Genomic DNA, 25,993 nt, shown 5'->3' on the forward strand with positions numbered 1-25,993 from the left:
CCCATTGGGTCAAGTTCAAGGCTTGACATCAAGTGCCCCCAACCTTGTCCAGCTTCACCTCCCATACATCCACTCTCGGCTAAGGAGATCCACCTGCCTAAGGAGAATTCACTGGGTAATGGCCAGCAGACTAAATGTGAAGTTAATTCTGCCTCTGACTGCCTTCGTGAATGTTCTGAGACTTGGATTCCTCACCTGGTAAATGGACAACAATGTCTAGCACAAGCTGGTTGTGAAGACCTGTAGGAATAAAAACATGAGAAACATCGAACCAGTTCATGATTAGAGTGTATTCAGTAATTACGAGCCATTACAACGCTTACAGATACAGTTCCTGCCATCAGATTTCAGAGCCCTTGTTCTCTGTCAGTTTATTTCCCTTAACCCCCATGGAACCCTGGCTCTAAACTTACTCTTCTCAGGGAGACTTTCTAATGCTTCTGCTTTTTTTTCCTGCACATATACCCAACTTGTCCCCTACACATATACACGACACACATACACAGTACACACATATGCACACTATGTATATATATATATATATATACACACACATATGTATATATATATATATGTATATATATAGTATACACACACACACGGATGTGTTTTACTAACCATTATGTTTTGCTTTAATATTTTCAAATTTATTCATATGTGCATAGTTTATTTCCCAGCCAGATTGGTACCACCTAAAAAGTGTGAAAAAACATCCCCCCTCACCCTGCCCCACTGTTCATACTACATCCTTATAGGTGCCCTATAGAAAGTCATTAACTAACAATACAATTATGCATACATATATGAGTTCATGGACATTTTTTCCTCAGAAGCCATCTAATGCTGTTTTAAAGTCCATGAATCTCATTTTTTTTCAAAATATACCCCTTCTTTCAGAGTGCAGCAATTTCAAGTTTCCTCAAAACACATAAATTATACTAATCATAGTTGAACCAATAAATGTGTCTTTCACCTGTTGACCTTGAGATTTTCTGGCAATAGATTACAGTTCTGAGGAAAATTTAGGCCATTCCTGCATCCCTAAAACTGCATTTATAAAAGACCACCTTTGCTTGAGAGTCAGCAAAGCCAGTCCCCACCTCTTCTCATGTCTCCTGGAGCCACTCTAGACACCCTAATTTTTTTCCCAGCTTCCCCACTTTCCCCTTCTCCATGTCTTTTCCTAGATGCTGAAAGCTTGGGACACAGCCCTAAAATTATTCCCAGTCACCTAAAAGAATTTCTTCAGGAAACCCATACTTCCCTACCTATCACTCTTTTTTGCCCTTCCCTTGGTCCAGGTCATCCAAGCTCAACTGCTGAAAGAAGCTGTGGACATTTTCTGTGGGTCTCCATGTGAGGAAGGCATGGCATTTATTGAGAGCAAGAGTGGTCACTTCCTATATTATTTAGTTAAGAGTCTGCATATTTAATAATAATTCCAAAGACAGTATCTTAGCTATTATTATTATGTATCCTATTGTCATTAACAATGATTTGTGGCTTTCCTACAGCTACACAAGGTCCCCTAAGTCTTACAAATAACATCTAAAGCACAGAGTTAGGCTACCGATCTCATGTGTGCACTTCTCACAGCAGCAACTTGCTCACTCCTAGGCACGTGGGGCTACTCACCCTCCCTCTTGTTTAGCGCTGTATATTCTGCAGAATTCTTTCACCACTCCCCTACCTTGCTTTTTTTTGGGAGGTGCTTGCTCAACTGTGGCAAACCTACACAACAGTGAACAAGAAAAATATCAAAACAAATCTTGATGTTTACTGGAAGAAGTAGGAAATGACAGAATCTTTAAGTTTGAAGGGCTCTTTATTCCAAATCCTAAAGCCTAGCTCCCACTTGTTATACACAGAATCTGAGGACTGGGAAGGTTAGGATGCCACCTAGGTTACATAGCAGGTTAGCAGGAATGGTGGGTCTGGAACTCAGATCTGGTGCTCCATCCAGTTCTCTTCCACTACCCCATGGGATTTCTCTAATTCTTGTCATGTACATAGGCTAGCTTTAGGGAAAGCATTGAAATGTATTTGATTTTGAAAGTATGCCCTTCATTCCTGTCATTTTTTCTCTCTCATTAAATCTTGATCTCATCTATTTTATCTTTTTAAGAAGCAGAAAATATTAGTACCTGAATTCAACCCTGCTGTCAGCTTTGCCTTACAAGAGCCTACCCGAAGCATTTTTTTTTTTTTGCCCCAGGGAAGAAGCTGGAGGTCTCCAGAGTCAATGTTCCTACATCTTAAAATTAAAATAAAAGGGCTTCCAGTATCATATATATATATATATATATATTCTTTGTAAATTAATGGTTTAAATTAGTATAGTCACTATCTTAGAAACCACTCATTAACTTAGAAACAGATTATAAACAATGCAGCACGTTTCATACTCTTCTCACCTATAATTCACATGGTAAAATGTCACATGTTAGTAACTTTAACTGGAATCAAATAGATAAGTATCTGAGGCCATCATGGTGAAGGGAAGGCTTTAGAGGCATTTTAAACAAGTCAGACCTCTACAGGCCAGGTTTACTGTGCACAGCTAATAAGTTTTAGTCTTCTGTGTCTCCATTGCCATAGACATCTAATATGTACATGGGGAGCAAGCAATTGATTTGTTTTCTCAGTAAGGCTGCCAGATGCACTGAGGTAGAGATTCAGCGTACCAGACACTAAAAATAGAGATCTGCTAGTTAAATTTAATCTGTATTGATGCCTACACTGTTGACTCTAGTACTTGGCTCTGCGGGAGAATATTTAGTTAAAAACACTCTCAACAAACCTTATTTAGATTTGAATCCATGTATGCCATCAAAGGATGCCCATTAGTGAGACAATGGCCCAGGAAAATAATTGTTGGATTGAACATCCTTCAGTTTGGAGCTTGAGCTTCAAAGGGTCAATTCATCTCTGATTTCCAGAGAGTCCTAAGGACTCTTTGAAACTCAGGGCAGTGGTGGCGGTGATAAGAGGCCAAGCTGATGTGCTCATGTTCTTGTAGATGGGCCATTTTCAATGGTGATGAATACCACACAATTTGGTCCTGGATGCCATGAATTGAAATTGTGGTCATCTTTACAGTCACAAGATCAATTTGCAATATATGTGTGTATATGAGCTTGACCAATTTGAGTTACCAATCACTGTAATTTGTAAAGTATTGATAACAGTGACTAGTCATTAAAATTATGCACTATAAAAATACACATCACACACCCACACACATATATTAAAAAATAATTTTAGAATGGCACTGCATCTGATACTTTGGGGAAGGCAACAATGTCAACATTGATATCAAGTGACTTCTAGCAACACGGCCTGTAATCACAGTTTATCGTGCCCTCACTAACAGCCACACTTTACCGGCACACCTGTGTCAACACCACTCAGAATGAGTCACTCACCCTGGGTACATGTACGAATTACCTTTCACATTTAGTTTGTCAAAGAGGCATAGGTCACATCTGGCAGAGTTACTGAGTCACTGGTGTAGGAATCTGAAACCCAAACTCCCTCCACTGAATTCTCTCCCTTGCCTTTGTAAATGTTCTATTTCACCAATAAAGGGCTGTCAGCCCCAAGATTTAAAGATTTAAGTTTGAAGGGGCTATAATTATTTCTCTAGGGCTCTGTCGAGATTTCTGTAGCTTACTCATTCATTGTTCCCACATGATTTTATATTTGTCATTTTTTTCTCTGCAACAGCAGAAGTTTTTAAATTGCTTCACACAAATGGAAAACTAAGGGGAACACAATAAATCTGAACTTGACTTTCCATACCCATCACTCTATAAAAAGGCTGAGTAATGAGTGATTAGGATAGAGATTATAACGGTGAGCTTTTATTAGAAAGATATGCTGCCTTTGTTCAGATTATTTCTTGGTCAAGTTGTGTGAGTGGGATTTTCACATTTGCTCCTTCTTTTCTTTTATTCACAGGGCCTGAATGTTCCCAGAATTACACAGCACCTAGTGGAGTGATAAAGTCCCCCGGATTCCCGGAAAAATATCCCAACGGCCTTGAATGTACCTATATTATCTTTGCACCAAAGATGTCAGAGATTATCCTGGAATTTGAAAGCTTTGACCTGGAGCTTGACTCAAATCCTCCAGGGGGGATGTTCTGTCGCTATGACCGGCTAGAAATCTGGGATGGATTCCCTGATGGTAAGAAGGGCAGGAAGCATCCCAAAAAGGGAAGAATCTCGGGGAAGGGCACTTGGATCCTTTTACAAGTGTTGTGATAAATGCATCATTAAAAAAAAAAAAAAAGCCCCAAAGGAGGAGGGAAAACAAACCAAAATGGTAATTCACTTCATGCAAAGCAGCGGTGAAATATTTGTGCTTAAAAGATAGTCATTATCTTGCCCAATTTCTTCATTTTATAGATAAAGAAACTGAGGCCATGAAAGATTATACATGGTCTCATAGCTATTTTTTGATAAAATTGGGACCATTGCATGGTTTTCCTGACTAAAGTATTTTGCTCATTTCATTGGCCTGCCTGCTGGTCATTAATTCCTAGACCCAGGAGAGCACTTAAATCAAAGCATTCACTTTACAAATGCAGACTCTAAGGGCCGGAGAGGTTAAGCACTTGATAAAAATTTTTAGGGTGAAATGTATATCCATTATGCAGTTACGAAAAATTTAGAAATTTAGAGAAGGAATGAGAATATTTGGACATTCCTAATTTGTTTTAGGTTGGGGGGGACATGGCTAATTTAGACAGATTCTTTGTCTGCTCCTAGAGAATTCTTATCTTTGGCAATTTGAATCACCTTAGCACATCCTCTGTCTACATTGCTTTAGTTAAATTTATCCTACATTTAAAAAATATTTATTGAACACTTACTGTGTACCAGGCACTGGTTTAGGCACTTGGTAAATAGAACAATCAAAGATGGCTGCCTTCACAGAGTTTCAGTACTGCTGAGGGGAATGGGACAATAAACAATATACGTTATTTATAGATGAATGAATGATGTCCTTGGAAAGTCAGAAAGTGAGAAGTTCTATAAACAACAACAAAAAAATGGAAAGAAAGACAAAGTAAAGCAGAGCAAAAGCATGTAAAGGGCTAGGGTTAGGAAGAGGGATGTGTTGAAATTTTAAAGAAGGTGGTCAAGTTCAGCCTTATTACAAAAATGACATCTTAGCAAAGATTTGAAGGAAGGGCTAGGTAGCCCTGTGGACAGCTAAATGAAAGTTTTCCATTTCAATCCTTGTGAATTAGGAGGTGAATGGCAAAAATACGCACCCAAATCCTGAACAGAAGGAGATAATATCAAATAATTTGTTGCAGCTGCATTGCTTGTCTTGTGTTTAGTCTGGTTTAATATTAAGATTTCTCAAGAGAACATACTCTACACACAACAGACCAGAAAGGGCAGCTTGGAAGTTCTCACAAATCATGCAGTTAGAGATGCAAAACCATCTATATAATAGAGTCATATTATGATCAGGCTGGAAGAAGGAATATTTAAATAAATATTAAATTGTAAAAGAAGGGCAAGTATCACATGAAAGAGATTTCCTTTGCCTCTGAAATGACATTAAAATTATCAGTGTAATTCAATTTAGCTATGTACCTCAACAGTAAGCAGCAATGAAGATAAACTGGGTTTAGAGAAAGCTTATAAAGCTTATATTGTCATTGGAGTAAATGGGTGAGCTATCACTGGTTTAGTTTCCTCTTTGGTCTTTTACTATATAAATAGGGTTATGATGATCTTATCAAAACTCCTTCATTAAGTAATGAGATTTGCCCAAACAGAGTGCTGATTGATTTCCAAGTGTTCAATCCCGATAATTAGGAAAACAATATTATAATAGTATTGTAATAATAGTTGGAACATTTAATAATGGGTTTATTTGTTCACAACCAAAATTTGCAGCCTTCCTTTCCAGAACTTACATTTAAATTGACATCTGAAAAGGAGGTCCAATCAACCAACTTATTTAGAATACTTTCAGAAAGAAGCACATTGTTATTAGTGTCAAGGGTTTTCCAAAGTAGTAATTTTCTGGCTCTAGAAAATCACTGAGTTGAAGCAAGGAACAATTAACAATAAGAGTTATCAGCCTCACAATTCGGTCGTGTTTTAAACTATGGTGCACTTGACTTATTCCCAGAGCAAGCTGGCCTTGGAATATGAAAATTGCTTTTGTATATTTGTTACACCTTACCTGGCTTCATCCAGCCTACACCAGCATAACAGCTCTCTCCTTTTTAGGCAAAGTGGCAGACTGCCCCTCCTGGGTTTCTTGTCAGTGGCACTAGAAACATTTTTGTCATGCTAGTTCAACACATACAGTTCCTTGCCAGCAAAACTGCTTTTACTCTCTTGATACCCTTTCCAAAAATGACAACCAGAAGGTGCTGAATGAAGGCTTTAAACCACCAAGAGATTTTAGGTTGCGTTTTATCATATACGTTGAGTTAGGTGACTAAGTCATTGACAGCCACCATTGATTCTGATTGACTTGGAAGGAAAGTGGTTTTACTCCAGGACTCAGAATCCTATGCACATGCTGAATCACACATTCCTGTGTGTCACTCTGATGCTCCATGGATTCCTAAGTAGCGACTCGGAAATAATTGATGGAAATTTACATATGGTTTGTAAGCAATGAGCTGAGTGTGCCACCCTGGTGGGTATTGCAAATGTTTGTGCTGAATCACGAAGCCAAACTCGAATGCTTAGCTCACACGGCCTGGGCACACACAAAATCAGCTCTCCTTCTAGGCTCTGCCAAAGAGGTGGCAATGCAGTTGTTACCTACATTCCAAAAATTGTCAACTATTTGTAGAATAAGTGTCATGAAAACCAGATTGAGTTGTCTTTGGTTTGTATTGACTTCCTATTTATTTTTGAATTAACCTTCTGAGATAGAAATATAAAATAAAAATGATATAACCATAAAATATACACATTCTGAAATGTAAATGACACAACTGTGCACATTTTTCCCCCCAGGGGAGAGTTGCAAAGTCCACATATTATCCAACAAAAGGTTTATTATTGTAGGAGAAGAGTATATGGTCTATTTTGTACCTTATCGAAATGATTCCCTTTTTTGTCTAGTCATTCAGAATGTGTCATTTTAAAAGTACATCTTATAGTAGATTGCTGCCCTAGAAAGGGGGCAGAAAGCCAAGTTGTCAGACTCTGAGGTGGGGTTATAATTCCCAGAGAGATTGATGGAAAAATACAGAGAATAGGGTATGGCGATTTCAGGTGGCAGATGTATCTTTTAAATAGCACGAATACCGTATCACCTTCACACCTGAAAAGAGGATCACTGGGGGTCTACTGTCCCCACCAAGAGATTGACTAAGGCCATGTTGCTTGCTTAAATTTTTCAATAGTGCAATTTTTGAGTTCTGCTGTTTTTGTGACAGTTTCCATTCATCTCCTTGGCCTTTGAGTCTACAATGACGGAAGTAGGAAATCCAATAGCCGTGTTCATGTAAATACACAAATGAGCACACACAGGAGACAGATAAGAGTACTCCATCCACTCTTGCTCAGATCAATATTGCATTAGCTTGCTAGGCTAAGGTCTTGCTGTTGTTCAGGAAAATTCAATACTTCTTTGTCTTATGGTCGAAAAAGCCTTTTCACTCTCCTGTCTTGAGGGCTCCTAAAGGGAGTTGTGCGCTGCTGTCCGCGGGCAATGTTCTGAAGGACAGAAGGCAGATTTACCCAGCATGTCTTCAACATTATAAACCAGTGAGTCATGGAGACTCTCTAAATTATGAGTCTGCATTAGACAAGTTCTCTTCTGTTTGCTCTTTCAAAGAGTCTCCCTCTACCCCCCTTCCCCAGAGGAATGGGGTGGTAGTGGAGGGGAAGAATCTGCAGTCACAGCTTAAGGGGGCGAGTGCAGCTTCCCTTGTGCTCTTGTATTCTCTGAAGGGTCAATGGCTGTGGGGGATCAGAGAATGGCTCCAAGGTTTCGGACTGTAAAGTTTGCCCACAAACTAATAAGAAAGAAGAAGAAAGAAAGAAAGAAAGAAAGAAGAAAGAAAGAAGAAAGAAAGAAAGAAAGAAAGAAAGAAGAAAGAAAGAAAGAAAGAAAGAAAGAAACCACAATAATGGAATTTAAATGAGGGAAAGGAGTGAGAGTCTATGAATGGACTCTAGGATTCTCATTATGATTACAGATCAAAAATGGGATTCTTTTTGAGGAAAGGAAAGATCTGAGCTCACGGCTCTAGCATGATATTTTCATGCCTGTGTCATGGGCAACTTTTTACTCCAGAGGGAAGAAAAAAAGTATTGAATCTATTCAGAATGAAGAAAATCTGGCCTAGAATTAGCACTTGTAGAGGAAGCTGAGGCTCAGGTTAAAGCTGAAGAGAAACAAAACTGAGTTTCACCTCCTGAGATGCTGCCAAGTGGGAAGCTTGATAGAACAACATTTTCTTCCTGTGATGCACAGCCATGGTTCATGACCATGTGGCATCCTGTAGATAATCTTATCGATGTCCCAATGGGCTCATGTCCTTGTTTCTTCATGATAAAAACGGTCTACACACACACAGTGTCTGGTTGCTGGAGAGTGAGGAGTTACAGTAGAGAGAACTCTTTGAATTTGATCAAATCAGTTACTGTGAATGCATGGAGAAGTTATCAGATATTCAAAGTAACCATTCTGCGCTAACTCAAATGTGGAAACAGTTTGGTTGTTTTTTGTTTATTTATTTGTTTGTTTGCTTGGGGGTTTTTTTGTTTATTTGTTTGAAGTGGGTTGGCCAAGAACTGAAAACCTGTTCACCAAGCCTCTGACTATTCTAGAAGCAGGGTGCCCAGCCCAGCCAGCTGCTTACCAAGAACTCAGCGTGTACACGCGGCTCCAGGGAGATCAGCATTTAGAGCTTCACTTTTTCAATCACATTTGAAGCTTCTCCTCCCCATCAGCTGCCTTCTGCATCTGAGTCACACACACAGGCCTTGGCACACCGTGGCCCTGCTGTAGGCCTGTCTCTCCAGAGAGGGATCCACCCACTGTGCTTCCTTGAACAAAGCAATAACTCTTAGTTGAAATGCAGAGAACCATGGGTTTCTTGGAGGGGAAAATGGTCCACACCAGATTGTCCTTCTAAGCCCAAACCATCTGGTATGTTTTTACCATATGTGCAATTTAAAAAAAAAAAAAAATCTGGAGAAAAAGGGATTTTTTTTTTCCTTGCTGATGATCTGGACAGGAATTGGAAAGATTCTCCAAGCCCAGAGGGCTTGTGCACTGTCTGTAAGGCAACTTAAAATTACTAATTGCCAAGGTTTATCTAAAAGCACTTTAATAAAGGGGTGGCCCACTTAAACCAAACAGAAGTCTGACTTAATCACAAATTCATCAGTGTTTCCAATCTTTCACTGCCCCCATACTCCTTTTTTTTTTTTTTCTCCCAGTATGCCTAGTCAAATGGCTGCATTGGGCCATCTTTTGGCCGCAAGACACAAGTGCAATGCAGTCACCTCTCTTAGATTTGGGAAAGAAAAAAACTGGGAGAGAAGTCAGACCCATTTTATTTTCATTTTGTTTTCAACTTATTATTATGTATGAATTACTGATCTATGTAGCTTCTATTTGTTTTAACTGTTACAATTGTTAATTAGCCTACAGTTAGAGCCCTGAGTAGGACATAGTACATCATCCTTTGTCCAAGTCTGTGATGTTCTTTATGATAAGTCTCCAGGACTAAAAGATGAAATGAGGAAGGATGTTGGGGTCATTCAGTGCTGGATCAGATTCTAGGTACTGGTCCAGTCCCATCCAGCACCAGTTCCTGAGATCTCCTTCCAGGGTGGGAGAAGTAAGTGAGGCAGCTGCAGGAGCCCGCGGTCATCACAGCCTAGCAGGAATCTTTCAGCACTAGGTGTTGTGCACAGTTTGGGCCTGGAGATGAATGTTCAAGGTGCCCCTCGACAACCCAAATCTCATTCTTTGCAGTTGAAGCAAGCATTTAGATCCTGTTCTTGAAAACAATCCTGCTCAAGGGGGAATGTAGTTAGGTCTGTGATTGCCCTTCTGAGCACGCTTTAAAATCCTCTCCACAAACCTGATCCAATACTTTCACTGCAGACCCATCAACCAGGAAAGACTTGCTTTGGATAAGAGAACGCTTCTGGGTTCTGCTGGGACCCATGTTTGCCAATGCTTATTCTCACATCTGCTGGGGAACAAAAGATATTTCAATGTTCTCCGCATTGCTCCCTTTCTAGTTGGCCCTCACATCGGGCGTTACTGTGGACAGAAGACACCAGGTCGGATCCGTTCCTCATCGGGCATTCTCTCCATGGTTTTTTATACGGACAGTGCAATCGCCAAAGAAGGCTTCTCAGCAAACTATAGTGTCTTGCAGAGCAGTGTCTCAGAAGGTCAGTATTTATTCATCTTGCAAAGCACTGTGGTAAACACTCCCTGCTATTCCTCCTCACACACCTCGTGGCCACAGGAAACACTGAAGAAATATTTTGTGAACTGGATTGCCAACTATTTGTTTTTCTCTTTTAAATGGTTTTGATGAATATCAATAGGAAAAACTATTTGGTATACTTTCTTAAGAAAATTGTGGATGAGAAGGCTGCTTGTAAGCCTCTGAACTTCTGGGAGAAAGTAGGAAATGGGCAAACAGTACCCAAAAACAATGAACTATACAGCCAGGCCACCTGTCTGGCTTGAAAGTGTACTGGGCTGAGAATCATAAAAGGACAGGCATGGATAAGAAGAGATAGGAACAAATCTGTGGTGGTTTATTGACAGGGCAGCCTTACCGGATAGAAGCAGACTCATGATGGTTCAGGTAGTGAAGACCCAGACAGAAGCCATTTTGTTTTTCTTTCTTATGTGAATAGAAGTAGATATTTGTAGAAAAGAAGCATGTTTCAATTTCTGTTCTAACTTTTCCACAAAAGAAAGAGGAAGTAATAAGTTTTGCATCTAATTAAAATATTGAACAAACTCAACCCTTCCTCAAAGTTTATGTGATGGTGTCCATCTCTTTCAAGGGCCCAAGAAAAACATGAGAAAGAACAATGAATAAATTGTGTGTTTCAACAGTTCTAGCTGTCAGGTCATAAAGTAGCATAGGTTAGAGACCAGGAGATGTTTGGAGATCTGTCCTACAGACTAGTATCTTTTTTACTATTCTTACTGGAAAATAAAAAGGCCAGGTAAATTACAAAATCTTATTTGGACTTCATATGATTAATTAATTAATGTATTTTTGTGTTTATAAATATTTTATATTACAAACAAACTTAAGCTTAAAAGTATGGAACCTGTGAAAGGGACCTTTAATTATCTTAAAACTTTATCTGTTATGATAGAAAATTCATGAAGTGTGAAAATTTGCTTAATTGAGATTTTTCGCAATGGTTGAGAATCTTTAATCTCTAAAAGACTTTTTTCACTTTAGTGCTTCACATTCACATTTCCTAAAGGTGACTATTCACTTCCCTATATCATATTTCACATCAATGTCATATTTCATTGTTTCACTGAGTATATGGGGCCTAATGGAATACATGCTTTTGTGATTCATAATCATCATTGTGAGAATTATTATTTTATGTTGTAAAGCTGTGGTCCTCTTTGGGACCATATGATGCTGCAGTTTACTTCTGACAAATATTCCTGTATTTTAATAATATAAACTAATGACATGAGTAATCATGACCAGGCCAGGGTCAGGAGACATGAGAACAAAGGGAGTCAAGGAGAGGTGGCCCAGGTGCCAAATACAAGGAATCTGAAAGACAGCGAGCTAAGGTCTACTGTCCACTGAATATGGATTATAAATAGACATCGAGTCTTTTTCACTTTTATCAGATATTGAAGGAAATAGTAATTTTTTAAAAAATATTTTACTTATTTATTCATGAGAAATAGAGAGAGAAGAGAGGCAGAGACACAGGCAGAGAGAGAAGCAGGCTCCATGCAGGGAGCCTGATGTGGGACTCGAGCCGAGGACCCTGGGATCACACCTTGAGCCAAAGGCAGATGCTCAACCACTGAGCCACCCAGGCACCCTGAAAATAGTTAAAATTTTTAAATTTTTAAATAAATTTTATTTAAATATAGCTTTCAGTATGTATCCATGTCACATATCTACATACTTTGAAAATAAGTCAAAATTCCCATTATTTCCTAATACATCTCTAATAGTATTTCTGTCAACCTAGGTCCAGTTAGGAAAATAATTAATCACTATGAGATTTTCATAGCCTTGCATTTAAAAATTATCATTATTACAATTATTGCCACCTGTCACTGCTATGTCCCCATAAGTCCTTTTGCTGTCATCTTCTGTAAGACACTGTGTGAACATCAAAATGAATGTTTTAGATTGCCAGATTATAAAAAGAAATATGCATCTCAGGTCTCCTTTGTTTTGATGACATTTGGCTCCTTTTTTTCCCTTTCAGATTTCAAATGTATGGAAGCTCTGGGCATGGAATCAGGGGAAATTCATTCTGACCAGATCACAGCTTCTTCCCAGTATAGCACCAACTGGTCTGCGGAACGCTCTCGCCTGAACTATCCCGAGAATGGGTGGACTCCTGGAGAGGATTCCTACAAAGAGTGGATTCAGGTAGGCAGCATGAGACTTGGCACATATAGGGTTGAAGATTTTGGTTGTCTAGAAAGGTTGTTGATAAAAAAAAAAAAAAGAAAGAAAGAAAGGTTGTTGATAAAAATGCAGTGCCATTTCAGACACCTTCAAATGAGAAGAGAGGACCAATGGGTAATCCCTGCCGGATCATCGTGTCCCTACAATCTTGAGAAAAGCAGCCCAGCTGATGTCTCTGAAAACTCATTTATTTTCTCAGATACTTTTATACAACTCTTCAGAGAATCTGAGCACAGATGTCTCATTTGGTAACAACTAAAAGATCTAATTTTTCCCCACAACTACACATTTTCTATTCAGACACTAACTCCTTCAACAGATTTTTATTTTCTTGACGAAATACATTAGCTCTAGCAGACTCGCATGAAATAATTGCATCTAAGGATAAGGTTTCTTATTTGTTTGGTTGTTCCGAGTAGATGAAGAGAAGAAAGGGGTTGAGGTTGACTTTTCCATACAGGTATACATGGCACATGCCCAAGAAAGCAGTCTGATTGAGGGCACTGGTCTTGGTGGATTATGTGTATACATGTACCTATATAATGTACTTGTATAAAGTGGACGCATCTGTATTCTTATAATGATGTTATTTCTGCTTCCCCCCTTGGCCCTGGCACTCCCTTCCCTGCCCTTGCTCTGGCATTCCCCAGAGACCCTCCTCCTCTGCACCATGACTCCCCTGCCCTGGCTCATCTCTGGCACCTCTCCTAATGCCTCAACTTGTGCCAGCCTTGATGTCTGGATACTCCCACCCAAGGCCTGATGCTCATGTTCTTGACTTTTTCACCCCCTGTCAAATGAAACATCCAGATCTGGCTGTGTGGGTTAAACAGTAGGCAAATCATACAAAGCTATTTGCTGAAGGATCCAGGCATCCTTTTTAGAGAGTAGGCAAAGCGTGTCTTATGTTCGTCGCTAGATATATAAAAATGACTAATTCCCAGAGAGAGTTTCTAAGCAAGAAAAAAAAAACAAGATGATTAATCCCGTACTTTCTACTTCTATTGCTGCTTCAGTCTTTTGAGTACAAATACCAGATTTTGCTTTACTTTGAAAAGGTCAATATTAGTTTAACATACACTTAGAGTGAAATGGCCTATTACAGAAGACTGAACTCCTGCTAACCTGTAAATGGTAACACGGAGAAATGTATAGAGGGTGAGAAAAGATGAGACTTTTACCTGGGGATTGCTAAATCCAGCTGTAGATTTAGTCAGAAATTAAATGAATTTGCCTTGGTAACTTGTTTTTCCACATCCCACACCAACCAACACTTCAGTATGATTGACAGACGTGCCTCTAGAGGAAAGCTTGCATTTTGTAGTGCTAAGCATGTCTGCACAGTAACTCAGGCCTATTCTTGGTGATGTGGAGAGTGCTGGATAATTTAGGGACAGTGGTCTTGCAGGGGTTCTGAAATTGCAACTGTAGCAATTCTTTTGTGCAAGGCAATTCTGTCAGGAGAAACATGGAGGCAAAATGGGCTCTCACAAAGCCTTTGTCCACAGGACGGGATTCACCGCATTCTCAGGAGTTAGGCAGAAGAAAAAAATCTGAAATGGCTCAACTCTTTCCACCAAAGCATAGAAAGCAATGGTTGGGAGAAGCTAGGTAACTCCACCCCACCTCCCAACAAGGTTTGCTTTGAGCTCAAACTTCTTGCCTGCTTCATCTCTAATGGGCTGACGATCCACTCCACATCTCACACCAGGACCCAGACAGACAGAGTGGCCATCATCTCAAACATTGCTTGTCACCAAGCAGAGGGAAAACGAGAGCATGGCCATCGTGCTAGCTCTTAAGGTCCCCTCGAAGAGCATTGCCACCCATTTTCATTGCCAAAGCACATCCCACAGCCATACTTAGCTTCTGAGGGGCAGCAATTCAGTGTGCACTGGAGAGAGGAGAGCTAGAAATTGGATGAACAGCATGAATGACAAGTGTGCCATTCATAGAATAGTCACCATTTATTGAGTGTTTACTGTGGGGCCTGACTTCTGCTGAGTACTTGACATATTTGCATTTAATTCTCACAGCAGTCCTGTGAAGGAGGTGCAATTATCCTCATTTTAAAAATGAGGACACTGAGATTCGGAGAGATTAGTAAATGCCCAAGGTCACAGTGAGTGACCGGACTTGGAAGCAGGGTCTGTTAGACTCCCAGTACCTGTTTCTTTACACTTCAGTCTTCTCTGTCCTTATCATCTGTTACCTTGCATATAAATTCAGGTGTACCTTGTAACTTGATTCCCTTTATGCTTTTCCTTGGGAGAAGACACACAGAGACAAGTTGGGTGCTTTACTGTTTCTAAACCTAAATATTCAGGGCCTTTATGGCTCCTCCATCCCTACAGAAGATGAATGCCAGAGAAGCTTAACTTCAGTGCACCTCGAGGTAAAATTATATTTTGCTCCTTGTGGAGCTCAGTGGGCTCATTTCCATGCCTGTGTCTGTGTACATGGTGGGAGTTCTTATCATTCACCTGTCACCTAATTATGAAGAATTGCATATGTTTCCAGCTTCTCTGAAACTCCTTGGAAGTGGTTGGCTTGTTGTTTTCTTTGGGTAGGTGTTTTAAATTAACCAACAAGTAAAGCATAATTGAGGCTAAGGGCAAAAGGCACATACCTCCAATCACAGAAACATTAGTGCACATATATTTCTATTTATACACACATCAGTATGCAAATGGTATTTGTTTTCTTTTTCCACTTTTTCACATTTTGCACGAAATATACCCCACAAAACATGTTGCTACAGCAACAAGGACAAACACTTGCATGTGTTAAATTAATAAGTCAGTATTGGAAACTGACTTTCCTTCAAGACAGGAACAGTCTTAGGTTCCCATTGTTTTCTCTAGGAAATTACTGAGTGACATAAAAAAACAATGCGTCGTTAACCGTTGGTATGAACGTCCACACTGGGGCTTCCTGTGAGATCTTTTGTCTGCCAGAAAGCTTAAAAACAAGTCAAGAGGCAATTTAGCGGTAAGGGGCATAAGGGAAGTCCCGTCCCGACTCAGAGCTGTGCACATGGTCATATCCTGCTCAAAAGGCCACTTCACATCCTGAGCAGCTAAAACCTCTTAATTGTCCACAGCAGAGTTAATCACACTGTGAAATTTGCCCATGTTTTTCAGAGTCTTCCATTCTGTCCTGTGCCCTATGACTGCTTATCTTATTATTAATGTAATCTTGTTCTTCCTTTTGTTTCTGGTTAAACAATCAAGGATTCAAAGTAAAGACAGTATATCAGTGGTGCTATAACAATTCTTAATTTTCAAGCACATCATTAGAGCCCCAACCATTAGCCTCATTGAAGCTGAGTCTTTTTCCCTATAAAATAAAGGTACTGTAGGCTTCTCCATTCAGCTCTAGCAGTTCACGATACCGTGAATCTTGGAGAAATGCAGTCTCGGTTTTTCTTGTCCTCTCTGCATACCAAGTGCATAGCGTACTGTCTGTTCAAGGAGCATGTTCTTATAGTTCCTAAGTGTAGCCATTCACACACAAAACAGAATTTAATTCGTTAATTATTTCAATGTTTTATTAATGACAGTGTTCACCACACTGTAAACAGATTTATCCTTCTTGGTTTAATTAAAGCTCTTGGGAGCAATTTCCTCAAAACAACTGTGACTTTTCCCTGATTAAAATGCCAGGAAACAAGGGGGAAAAAAGGGCAAGAGATATAATGCGTGGATGGGATATGAACTTTGTTGGTCCAAAGACATAAAAATGGCGCTAGGAACTAATCCATTACCACACCTTCCAGTGACTTTAGAAATAGAATTACTTGATAAACCAACTTGGGCTGAATCTCCACTCTTCTCCAAATTTGGGGGCAGGGCATTGTCTTTCGTAGGTAAATTTGGGATTCTAGATTATTTATGTGCTCACTTATTCCAGAGAAGCAGAAAGCAAAAGCGGTCGGTCCTAAACCCTATCCTGCTTGGTTTGGTCAGACAGCCTTCTTAGGGATCAACCACACAGAAGGAAGCCTCATGAAGACACCCTGTTGCTCTAAGCCTACAAGACATCTGTCTATACTACATTTCCTAGTACAGATGTTCATTCTGAAGTATGAGGAGGAGGAAAGTTCCAGAAAAGTGGAGTTAGTGCTAACTTTATGAGGAACCTTGGTTCTGTGTTTTCCTTTTGCCGTATATGTATTTCTCTTGGATAATATTCCACATTTTCTAACTGAAGGAGCTTTGAAAGAAGACATCAACAATAAAAGGCCACAGTGGGGAAAGGAGGAGTCTGAACTGAGTCAGAACACACTACAACACCACACACACGCTCAGTCATGTTCACTCACAACTGTAGTATCAAAGACAGTTGGTGCCCGTGTTCACCTTCAGTATGAGAAGCTGGTCAAAACAGGAGGCCTTGAGGTTGCTTTGTGAATTTTAAAATTCATCATAAGACATGTTCTAACAACAGAAACTTATGTTTCCATAGCATTTTTCCTTTTTTTTTTTTTTGCATTTTTCCTTTCTTAAAGCACCTTTGTACACATCCCATTTTAGTCTTAGAATGTACGTTAAGTAGATCAAAGATTTACATCCCCACCTTCATGTGAGAGAATGGAGGCTCAAGTTAAATGGTCCAGGAGTCCCAACGTGGCAGAGAGGCAGCTTGTGGGAAAAGTCAGGCTTACACAGGTGAAGTGAACTTCCTTCCTCAGATTTGTGAACGGAGTCAATGGGCACAGAGAGATCTGGAAGGCAGACAGCCACTGGCAAATCATTGCTTGTGGTCAGGCCTGACAGGCCCAGCATGAGCTGGCCTTTGCATAGCTCTCTGGCCATTTGAATTGTGAGTCTTTTCACTTCTCACTGTCTCAAATGAAGTAAGTGGGTCGATTCTCTCACACCACTTCTACAGAGAAAAACGACAGTGCTGAGTGAGTCGTGAGGCTTCCTGGGCCACAGAGGAGACTGTCATTCAAATAGCCAGGTTCCTAGAACCCCCAGGCCCAGGAGCTTTCCTCTAAACCAGGAGGTTCTTTGAAGTTCCTTGTCCATAGGCTCCCCCAACATCCCAACAGGGCTGTGAACTGTAGCTCCCAACAACTTCCAGAGTGGTTCTGTCATCATTCAAAAATGGAATTAATAGTTATAGTTTACTGAGAGCAGAGACAAAAGGTAATTTAAAGGCATAGGCTTGATTTCAGAAGCTAGGAAGAGGCCAGTTGGATACCCTGTAAGTAATAAATGGAATAAAATAGCTCATGAAGTCTTGGAAATATTCCCTCTGACATACGGAATTATTACACATTTTTAGCCAATCTTAGGCAGGAGAAGTGAGTACTGCTCATTCAATGAAAAGATTTTGTTATTTGGAACCCTGGTTTTTATCTTTAAAGTTAGCTGTCTTTCAGAATTAAAAGCAGAAACTGAAGTCATTTATCTTAAGGCTTTAGAATGTCATTTATTTAACCTGTTTCATATATAATTTTCTTTCTTTTAAAACTCTCTGGAAAAATCTTCTGTTCTCATAATAATGTATTGAGTCTGGAACATTTATCTCCAATGAAATACTTTTTGACTTCTCATACAATTACTAGTTTTTAGCAGGTTTATAATCTGTAATGTTGTATTCAAAATCAGTTCCATTTGCTAAATTGACTAACCCAGAACATATACTGAGCCAGGTTATCCTGCTTGTAAACGCTCTGCTTATAAACCATACACTTTAGAGGGAACATTATCTCATTCAGATCATTAGTAAATTGCTGAAATTGCAATAAAATGATCTTTTATAAATGTGTAACTAGATAACTGACAAAAATAGCTCACTGGGTTACCCAAATGTGGAAGGATGCATGTAAAATATAATGTTGGCAAATTTAGGGAAAATACAGCTGTTCAACTCAATGTTTATTCCCCAGGTGTGCTCTGGATGTGTATGTGTATGTGCGTGTGTGTGTGTGTATTATGACTAATATTCGTATGCTATTTTAGCTAAAACATTGATCTGGAAGGGAGACAATCTGCTTTAAAAAATAAAAAAACAGGTAACTCTTTGGTATCTTACCCTGATTCTGCAGTGACCTCTACTTCCTGTGTCAAACGAATGCTTTACCTCCTAAACCTAGTGCATGATAGGTTTGTTTTCTTTCTTTCTTTTTTTTTAATTTATTCATGAGAGACACGGGAAGTGGGGTGGGCAGAGACACAGAGGGAGAAGCAGGCTCCATGCAGGGAGCCCGATGTGGGACTCGATACCAGGTCTCCAGGATCACTCCCTGGGCTGAAAGTGGAGCTAAACTGCTGAGCCACCTGGGCTGCCCGATAGGTCTGTTTTCTATGGCTAAGTCCCTGTTCCTAAAATTCTTCTCTCGAGAAACTTTTCCTACTGCTTTCTCCAGTGCCTTGGTTTCTTATGTTTAGGAAGCCATTGGAAGGAAACACATATAGGAAATGTGTATAGAGACAAAGTAAAATCAGAAATTTTTGCTGCTTTAAAGGAGGATATGACTGGGGAACACAGAATGAGCATATGCCATAATTGTTTAGACATTTTTAACTGATTGTTTTGTCATATAGAAAATACCAAGGTGATTTTAACCACTTTAAGTTGGCCACTTAATTCAGTTTTAAAAATCAGTCAAATGATTTTACTAATTAGTACTTCATGTCAACACATCCAAAAGAAAATGTATGGCACTTGAAGAAACATCTTAGATATTGATGATGAAGTGTCACTGGAAAGGCAATACTGAAAGAATCATAACTGCTCAGATAGAATTACACACATTCCATTTCGCTTATGGGTTTTGGTTTCTTATTGTTTTATTCTAGTGTCTATCTGCAACCAATATTAAGTTATATTCTAGAGAAGAATTGTTTTCTTTCCAGGACAGCTCAACTTTTAAGTGTAAGACTAAGAGCAGATGCAAACGTCATTTTGTCTGAATTCCTTATTTTGCATAGGTTCAGAGATTAAGTGATTTGCAAGACCACATAGCAAGCTAATGACAGAACTTGGACTGGAATCTTAGTATCCTCGTTGCCACTTGTTCGTTGCTACTCAGTTATAATAATATGAGAAAATGGATGTGGATCCTTTTAGCAGATGGTATCCCTTTAAGTCCCAGCGAATACCTGCTCAGTTACTGATCAGTAAATGTCTACCAAATTGAACAGTCATTGCAGAAGCTCTAACTTAAACCAGTGACTGGATTATGTCTAGAGCGACATTTCTTGGTCTGGACAATACGGACATTTTAGAGGAGGTGATGCTTTGTTGTGGAGGCTATTCTGTGCATTATAGGATATTCAGCAGTATCCTTGGCTTTCACCAACTAGAAGTCAGTAATATACACACACATACACACACACACACACACCCCTCAATTATGAAAACCAAAAATATGGCACACCTGGGTGGCTTAGTGGTTGAGCATCTGCCTTCGGCTCAGGTCATGATTCTGGGGTCCTAGGATTGAGTCCCACATCAGGCGCCCCATGGGGAGACTGTGTCTCTGCCCCTCTTTGTGTCTCTCATGAATAAACAAATTAAAAATCTTTAAAAAAAAAAAAAGTCTCCAGGCATTGACAAATACCTCATTGAGGGAAAAAAAAAAATCACCCTCAGTTGAAAACCACTGGTGTAGAAGATATACCAAGTCCTAATCAAGTCATTTTTTAAAATAATAAGGTTGATTACCATTTTGAAAGAAAAACTAAACTCTTTGCTTGGTGATTTTTTTTTTTTTTGTCACTTTTCAACTGCTTATCATAGATCACCTTTGAACAGAATCGTGGTTCTTTTGTTTTCCAAAAATACTGATGCATCTGTTTACCTTCTGCAGGAAAGTATCATAAACCTCGTTGTTTGTTTATCTTAAGCTTCACTATTTTTAGCTTTTAAGAGTGAATTGTTTTTAGCTAAATAAATACAGATGCGACTTTACAATACTGCAGCCTGGTCTCCAAATGCACTGATAAGGATTGGATTTAAGCAAAGGAAATCCAAGGATAAAATCACAAGTCATCCTTGACAAGATTTAGGAAAAATACAACTGCAGTGAGCTCCTGCACACCTGGACATTGTGTGTCCCTGACCTTTGCCGACATATTTAAACTTTTTGGCAGTATGTAAATCAAATTGTGTGTGTGTGTGTGTGTGTGTGTGTGTGTGTTTTCACTTCCAAGGTCATCGAGAACAAGGAACTGTATTTGAAAAGCTTGTCTATTGCTTATTACCTTATCTTTTCATGGGAAAAATACTATTAAGTTTCCAATTTTGTAACCTAAACAACAACACATTAGAGCTATATCAGTTACCAACCAGTTTCGTATCTGTGGACCAATAAGAAAGCAAGGTTGATGGTTTCACATCTGTTTTGGGTGAAAGGCTGTTCCTGTCTGTGGTATTTAAAATTTAAAGAACTTCTGTTATTATACAATTGGGGATCCTCAGGGAGTAAATGTTAATGAAATCCATAACATGCACAGATTTTATGATAGCAGTTTTCAGAAATTCCTTTGGTGGAGTTTGTTGATTTCTGTCCCGGCGGTAATAATTGTACCTTTTACAGAGTGCATTAATGTTCACATTTAGGAGCAATGGCTACGTTTATGCAGCGTGTAATGTAACACATGGACTCCTAAGCTTTAAATAACTTTCATATCGTAATGTGAAAGCCCCCAAGCGAAAAATGTGTGTTCTTCAGAATTGGCACAACCCACAGCTTAAAACTTGTCTGGCACATTCGAAGCAACCTCCTGCAAAGGTGAAAAAGGTGCACCCTGGAAATTCCAAAGCCAGGATGTGGACGGGTATTCCACGCCCTCATATATTTCTCATTCAATGCACCACTTCTTGAAAGCTCCACCTCAATATAGCAATTTTGATCCACATCAAAGTAACAATTTGGGATGCTGACCTGCAACAGAAATGCATGCTTATTTCCTTTCTCTACTCCCACCCTGCCCTCAGCTTTCAAATTTCATTTAATTCTATGTTCAGATAAAAAGAGGAACGTAGATTAAATAAAAAATGCTCTATATACCCCAATAGTAATAAAATGCATTAGCTTTTATATTTCCAGCTATTTAACAGAATAAGCATTTGAGACTAATTGCGCATGTTATGACTTAGAATAATCACACATATACTTGTGCAAGTGATGTGCAGGCGTGTTTTGGTGTTTTTTTGGGGGGGGTATTTTTTTTTTCTTTTTTTAGTTCTCTTTGCCTTAAGGGGTTAAGAAGCCCCACTTATGATACTTTTCTATTTGTCTTTCTTCAGAAAAATTAACTCATAATTTTACCAAAGTTTTATTTTCTTACAAATCTAAGATTTTAGATTTCTAACTGTATTTTCTGGACTTAGCCAAAAAATAAATAAGCACCTTTATTCTTTCAGCAGGACTGAGAAGGGCTATAGATAAAATTCTTCAGGGGATGGATGATTGGACCAGACTTCTTAAGATTCTGTGATTGTATTAAAAATAAATTTACTCTATCAGCTGGTGCCTTGGGCTTGCCTAAATGAAAATACAAATATATGAAGCATAACTGGAATTTGTTTTAAATACTACTGATTATCTTGTGAGGCAGCTCATAGCAAAAATTTACTTTTAATTAAAAAGAGTTTTTTCTCCTTAGATCAAGTAAGTGTTTAGGTTGGCTTCCCAGTGAAGCTTCTCTGAGGGTTTCACATAGAAACTCCACTACTATGGCCTGTTTTCCTTGGCTCTTTTGTTTCAGCTTGACGGGACATGCAACCCACTGGGGAGATAAGATGAAGCCCAGAGAGTTTATGTTTTGTGTCTCTCCAATCTTTGAAGGAAGTATCTGTAAAGCATAGACTTACCTATCATTACAGACTGTTCACACCTTAAAGTCCTGCCAAATCCCAATCTTTTTCTCTTTCCTTAAGAAAAAAAAATACCACATGCAATTCTAAGGATGTTATAGGCCATAATACTTGCCCAGAAAAGTGACAGGAAAAATAGCAGCCATGGGGATCCTGGATAAAGCTGTATGAAGAAGGACATTACAGTTGTCTTATGCTTCTAAGACTTGATGTATTTACTTTGGGCTAAAGCTGATGCAGGTAGATCCATCTCAGAAGAGAGAAGGACCAAGACCCAGGTAGACACACAGCCAAATGGCAATAGGTGTAAGAAATTTAACAGAGCCTTCAGTTTGAGAATTTGGGAATGAATTATAAAATTTGCAGTGGGAAATACTCATGATAATAAAAAGCAGCTAGAAAATCATGGAATGTGAAATACTGAAGAAAATGGTTTTGATATTTTAGGAGGTACATGTGGAGAAGAGAAAATATTTTTTAAGTTCCCAATCTTAAAAATGAATATAGAGCATGTAGGATTTTCCTCGTCTAATTATTTAAACATTATTTTAAAAATCCAGACAGCTCTCCATCATTCTATCGCACATGTATTATACTATTTCTGTAGTTTTAACTTACGTCTCCAAATATTGCATTCATTTATAAGTATGCTTTTATTATTCAGAAAGCTCCAATGCCAAGATGGCAAGAATTCATTATTTAACAATTCAATTTCCATGTAAAGAAAACCCAGTCAGTACATTTGTGCATTTAACATGATATTTCTTCTCAGTCAACCACTGGAAAATAAATTAATCTCATTTATTGTGATGAATACATTCTATTCCTGTATCTTCTGGACAGCAGGGCAAAAGGAAAAGGAGGCAGGGATAGGTAATTTGGGGTTTACCCTGTATATGCTAAAATTCAATGGTGATTATCAACTTCTATAATACAATAATCCAGTCCCCTTAATCTAGGAACTTTGCTGTTTTCACAAAGAATTTATATGATCACCTATTTATCTACTTACCTATCTTTGAAGTGTCTAGATTTATAATATTCATGTGTGTCATATATAATTCATCTTAATTAAAATCTTTTTGTCAAAAGTAATTCAAAAGGTTATGAACCATTTCATTCGATTTCTTTTTAAATAATGACAGTTCAGCAAAGTGATGGTTCTTATTCTTAATTTTGATCTAAAACTATAACAAAAATGGGATAGGATTCGTATAAGGTTATATGAAAGGTTATGTGAAAGAAATGCTTTTTTAGCATTTCCAAATATATGCCTTAGCTCCATGATTTTCTATCAAGAAGCACCCCTTACACACACACACACACACACACACACACACACACACACACCAGTGTGGCCATGTTCACCAAGAAAGCTTTTCACTTCTTGGCACCTGCAAGTAAGTATGTGGTTGAAATAGATGTATCCAATCACATGTAAAGAATAGTTCCAGTGGATACATACAAGTCACAGCTTCTATTATGTTAAGGACTTTAGGCAGTGCTAGGGGACGAATAACATGATATGCTCAGTGTAATATCTGTGCTCATTCTCCTGTGGTTTGAAAGTATAGTTGTGCAGATGCATTTTTCCCACCGTGTGACCCAGGCTGAAATGCATGAAATTAATATAGATAGATTCTTTTTTCAGACTGCATTTGGATAGCAAGGCAGCATATCTTCAGAGCGCAGAATGTGTTGTGCTTTGTTCCTTTCTCCTAAGAGGAGCCTGGAAATCACTAATCATTACATAACATTTTTCCTTTCCTTTTTTTCATTTTCTGCTTTCAACACGGAGTTGGTCAGCCCCAACAGCAGAACATCAACTGTGAATTGTAATTGCAAATAATTCTCTTAGAGAGTAATTTTCTTGAAAATGTATTGTTTCAAGGCTTTTCCTACCCCCTTTATAAGTGATCTTCAAAAAAAAAAAAAAAAAGAATCAGTATACACTTCCTGGCTGAATGAATGATCAGCTTCCAACAGCGAAAACACAGTTGACCAAATATTAAATCGTGAAGTTCATTTCATCTGCTCTCAGGAATGACTGGCATCCCTTCAGAGACTAAGTGTTTACACACACTTTCTGACAACCAGGCAGCCTGTTCTTTCTCTCCTTTCTTGTCTCCGGGGCAGCATTCATTATAACCTTAGGCGGGTGACCGACTTTAATCTCAATAATCCCATCAGCTCCTTGCAGGATTGTTAATGCCAAGTAGAGGAGTTTTCTTGGACACCTGCACTTGCAGATTCTCCATCAGCACATGAAATTCTCATTAACATGACGGGCCCACCTAGATCCCAGAGAAATACATGGAAAATCGGTGTAAAAGGATGCTGTCAGAGTTTATAGGCCAGGAGGCTGATTTAGACCATTGCCCCCATCTGCAAGTCTTTAGTTTCCAGAAATTTATCCTTGTGTTTGTTTTTGAAACCAAGCTTTTAGGAGGAGGGAGAAAAATTAAAGGCTTGACTTACTGGAAAACTAATAATAAACAAGTCATTTTGTTTGTGCTGGAGTAGACAGATGCCGTTTGAGTACAAACGTGTGTTTATCCGGAGGCATTTAGGGATCTCCCCTCTACTGCAGATGAAACTTTATGGGTAGCATGGAACCACAGCTTCTGAAACAGAAATATGCTTTACCTGTACAGGACATTTAATATTTTCTTGGTCTTTTAAGTTTGAAAATCTCTTCAAACTGCTGACAGACTGGAAAGATATATGTGTCCATAACTGGGGTCACTGCATGTAGAAAGGCGTTATGTAGCCTTACCTGGGGGTGGAGCCAGCTCCAGTGCTTGCTTGTGAGGCTGCTTCTCAGAGACCATAAGACAGAGAAACACGAAGATCACAAAAGGCCCAAAATCTGCATTCGCTTTCTAGCCACACACAGCTGTAATTGCAGCATCCTATAAAGACCACATGTTAATTAGGTAAAACCAAGGAGACCTATAGTTATACAGTGAAATTTTGATCCCTTTTAAAAATACAAGAACGGTGTGGGAAAAGTCTAAGATATTAGATACATAAACATCCAATACATAAACATCCTGTGCACATGATGCTTCCAAATAACTATGCTCTAAAGCAAAAGGTTTGCATGAGGTTAGGAGCATAATGGAATTTGTGAAAAAATTATTTAAGGCCTACTGTCCTTTGGGGTGACTTCTGGGAGGAAGGACACATGCAAAGTTACCGAGAGGTCATTTGAGAAATAAGTAAAAAGGAAAACTTCATACAGCATGAGCCTAGCCAATGAAACTCATCGTTCAGCAGACTCCAGCATCAGATAGTGGACTTTTCAAAGGACTGGAAATTTTATGAATAGGTATAATATTTTCAGTTTTAAACACCAAGATAAAAATTATCACATTCCTAGCTTACGTGTACAAGTTAGTTGCTCAAGCACTAACTTTGACTTTAATGTCAGGTATTTGGCTTTTGTTTAGAAGAAAGGAGTTTCAGACCTTGCCAGCAATGCTGGACTGA

General features: G+C 38.9%; 1 protein-coding gene across 5 annotated transcripts in view; it reads left to right on the forward strand.

Moving 5' to 3' along the window:
• The window catches only part of NRP1 (neuropilin 1), a 136,820-nt gene that overhangs the window by 58,646 nt on the left and 52,181 nt on the right, over window positions 1–25,993 (forward strand). For all 5 annotated transcript variants that reach the window (XM_055308647.1, XM_055308646.1, XM_055308649.1 and 2 more), the window contains 3 exons: window positions 3,961–4,188; window positions 10,254–10,409; window positions 12,459–12,625. In XM_055308647.1, coding sequence (XP_055164622.1) covers window positions 3,961–4,188; window positions 10,254–10,409; window positions 12,459–12,625 — 551 coding nt within the window. The remainder of the gene's footprint in view (window positions 1–3,960; window positions 4,189–10,253; window positions 10,410–12,458; window positions 12,626–25,993) is intronic.

Source organism: Nyctereutes procyonoides, unplaced genomic scaffold (assembly GCF_905146905.1).
Source record: "Nyctereutes procyonoides isolate TBG_1078 unplaced genomic scaffold, NYPRO_anot_genome, whole genome shotgun sequence".
Taxonomy (NCBI): domain Eukaryota; kingdom Metazoa; phylum Chordata; class Mammalia; order Carnivora; family Canidae; genus Nyctereutes; species Nyctereutes procyonoides.